General features: G+C 40.5%; 1 protein-coding gene across 1 annotated transcript in view; it reads left to right on the forward strand.

Moving 5' to 3' along the window:
- The window catches only part of jakmip3 (Janus kinase and microtubule interacting protein 3), an 18,014-nt gene that overhangs the window by 10,903 nt on the left and 4,617 nt on the right, over positions 1–2,494 (forward strand). The window contains exon 14 of the mRNA XM_034866443.1: positions 1,303–1,312. Within this exon, the coding sequence (XP_034722334.1) occupies positions 1,303–1,312 (10 nt within the window). The remainder of the gene's footprint in view (positions 1–1,302; positions 1,313–2,494) is intronic.

A 2,494-nucleotide genomic window follows, 5' to 3' on the forward strand; every position in this document is an offset into this window, starting at 1 on the left:
TGATAGTAATAAAACATTTATTCTTTAATTTAACACGTCAGTTGGACATAATTTTAAGTACTCCACTTTTGCTGAAATGACTCATAAAGGCTAGTTTTTGGTGTTTTTTAAAAATTATTTAAGAGCAAAAGTATGAATATCAACATACCGGTATATTTTCCGTTAAAAGCAGGCGGATGATACCACGGCGGCGTCGCAATCCTCTCATTCTCGCAAAAAAAAGAGGGCAGATACAGGCAACAATAAACACAATCACATTCATCTTGATGAAGAAAGCAGACGTGTATTTTTCGCGGGCGACAGTAGGTGGCGGGAATGCTCTCTTTCTGGGTGCAATTCACAATTTCACAGAAGAAGAAGGAGGAGGAATGAGCTGTTGTGATCGTCATTTCCGGTAAGTACATCAAGAAGTGCGCGACACTCTCAGTAAAATTTTACTCACTATCCAAGTAAGTACGTAGTGTACGAAGTGCACTTCCGTTAGTGCACTAAGGGAAGTGCGCGATTTGGAACACACTATATGTCTAGGTCTAGGTCTTTGTCTACGTCTATGTCTAGGTCTATGTCAAAGTCTACATCTAGGTCTACGTCTGTCTGAGTCTACGTCTATTTCTGTCTGAGTCTATGTCTATGTCTAGGTCTTTGTCTACGTCTATGTCTAGGTCTAGGTCTACGTCTAGGTCTAGGTCTACGTCTGTTTCTACGTCTAGGTCGACGTCTGTCTGAGTCTATGTCTAGGTCTACTTCTAGGACTACGTCTACATCTGTCTATGCCTACAGCTACGTCTGTCTGAGTCTACGTCTATGTCTGCATCTGTCTGAGTCTACGTCTTTGTCTACATCTGTCTGAGTCTACATCTATGTCTACTTCTGTCCGAGTCTACGTCTGTCTGAGTCTATGTCAAGGTCTACGTCTAGGTCAACGTCTAAGTCTACGTCTTCATCTGTCTATGTCTACATCTATGTCTGTCTGAGTCTACGTCTATGTCTAAATCTGTCTGAGTTTACGTCTTTGTCTAAGTCTGTCTGAGTCTATGTCTAGGTCTTTGTCTAGGTCTACATCTACCTCTACTTCTATGTCCATGTCTAGGTCTACGTCTTTGTATGTCTACATCTGTCTGAGTCAACCTATTTGTCTACGTCTGTCTGAGTCTATGTCTAGGTCTACGTCTAGGTCTACATCTATATATATGTCTAGGTCTAGTTCTGTGTATGTCTACATCTGTTTGAGTCAACGTCTATGTCTACGTCTGTCTAATTCTATGTCTACGACTGTCTACGTCTTTGTCTGTCTACGTCTAGGTCGGCGTCAGTCGGAATCTTTTATCCGTTGCGGCGTTGTACGTCTAGGTCTACGTCTGTCTAGGTCTACATCAAGGTCTACGTCTGTCTAGGTCAACATCAAGGTCTACGTCTGTCTAGGTCTATGTCTATGTCTACGTGTACGTCTGTATACGTCTGTGTTTGTCTACATCTGTCTGCGTCTACGTCTTTCTAAGTCTACGTCTGTCTATGTCTATGTCTATCTATGTCTGTCTAAGCCTACGTCTGTCTACGTCTATGTCTAAGTTCTTGTACCTCAAGCTCTAAGATCCGGAACTCCAGCAGCTCGTTCTGGTCTTTGACGTCCTGGATTTCATTTTCCATCTGCAGTTTCTCTCCTTCCATCTGCTTCACCTGAAATATCAAAACACACCACGTGTTATGTTTCACATTATTCACATTAATAATATTAACATTAATGAGATTAATAATATTCACATTAATAATAATCTGCTGTTTTGTATTCACATTAATAATAGTCACATTAATAATAAACTGCTGGTTAATATTTCACATTAGTTTTATCTACATTAATAATATTCACATTAATAATATTTACATTAATAATATTCAAATTAATAATATTCTGGGCATGAGTAATGTAAAAACAATATTTATCTACTCTATTCTTCTATACTATGTCTTGTTTCTGATCGGGATGTGATTGTGCTCTGAGTTTGGGAACTGCAGTTCCCATAATGCTTTGAGGGATGTAAACTGGAAGTATAATGTTGCCATGGAGACAGTGAGTAAATGATGAGTAAGCAACAATCACTGGATTCCTGTAATACTAAAACCAGTAATCACATCATTAGAGGTCATAGATGATGACGTCATGAGATCATAGATGATGATGTCAGAGATGATGATGTCAGAGATGATGATGTTAGAGATTCACCTTCTCCACCAGCAGCTGATTCCTCTGATACAGCAATTGCTTCTCCTCCACCCACTTCACATCCTAGAGACAGACAGGGAGACAGACAGGGATACACATAGGTGGAGAGAAAGGGAGACAGAAAGACCGACACACAAGGAGAAACACAGACAGACAGACAGGTAGACAGAGAGAAAGAGAGAGAGAGACAGGCAGACATATACACTCAGCGGCCACTTTATTAGGTACCCCATGCTAGTAACGGGTTGGACCCCCTTTTGCCTTCAGAACTGC

This window comes from Etheostoma cragini, unplaced genomic scaffold (assembly GCF_013103735.1).
Source record: "Etheostoma cragini isolate CJK2018 unplaced genomic scaffold, CSU_Ecrag_1.0 ScbMSFa_720, whole genome shotgun sequence".
Taxonomy (NCBI): domain Eukaryota; kingdom Metazoa; phylum Chordata; class Actinopteri; order Perciformes; family Percidae; genus Etheostoma; species Etheostoma cragini.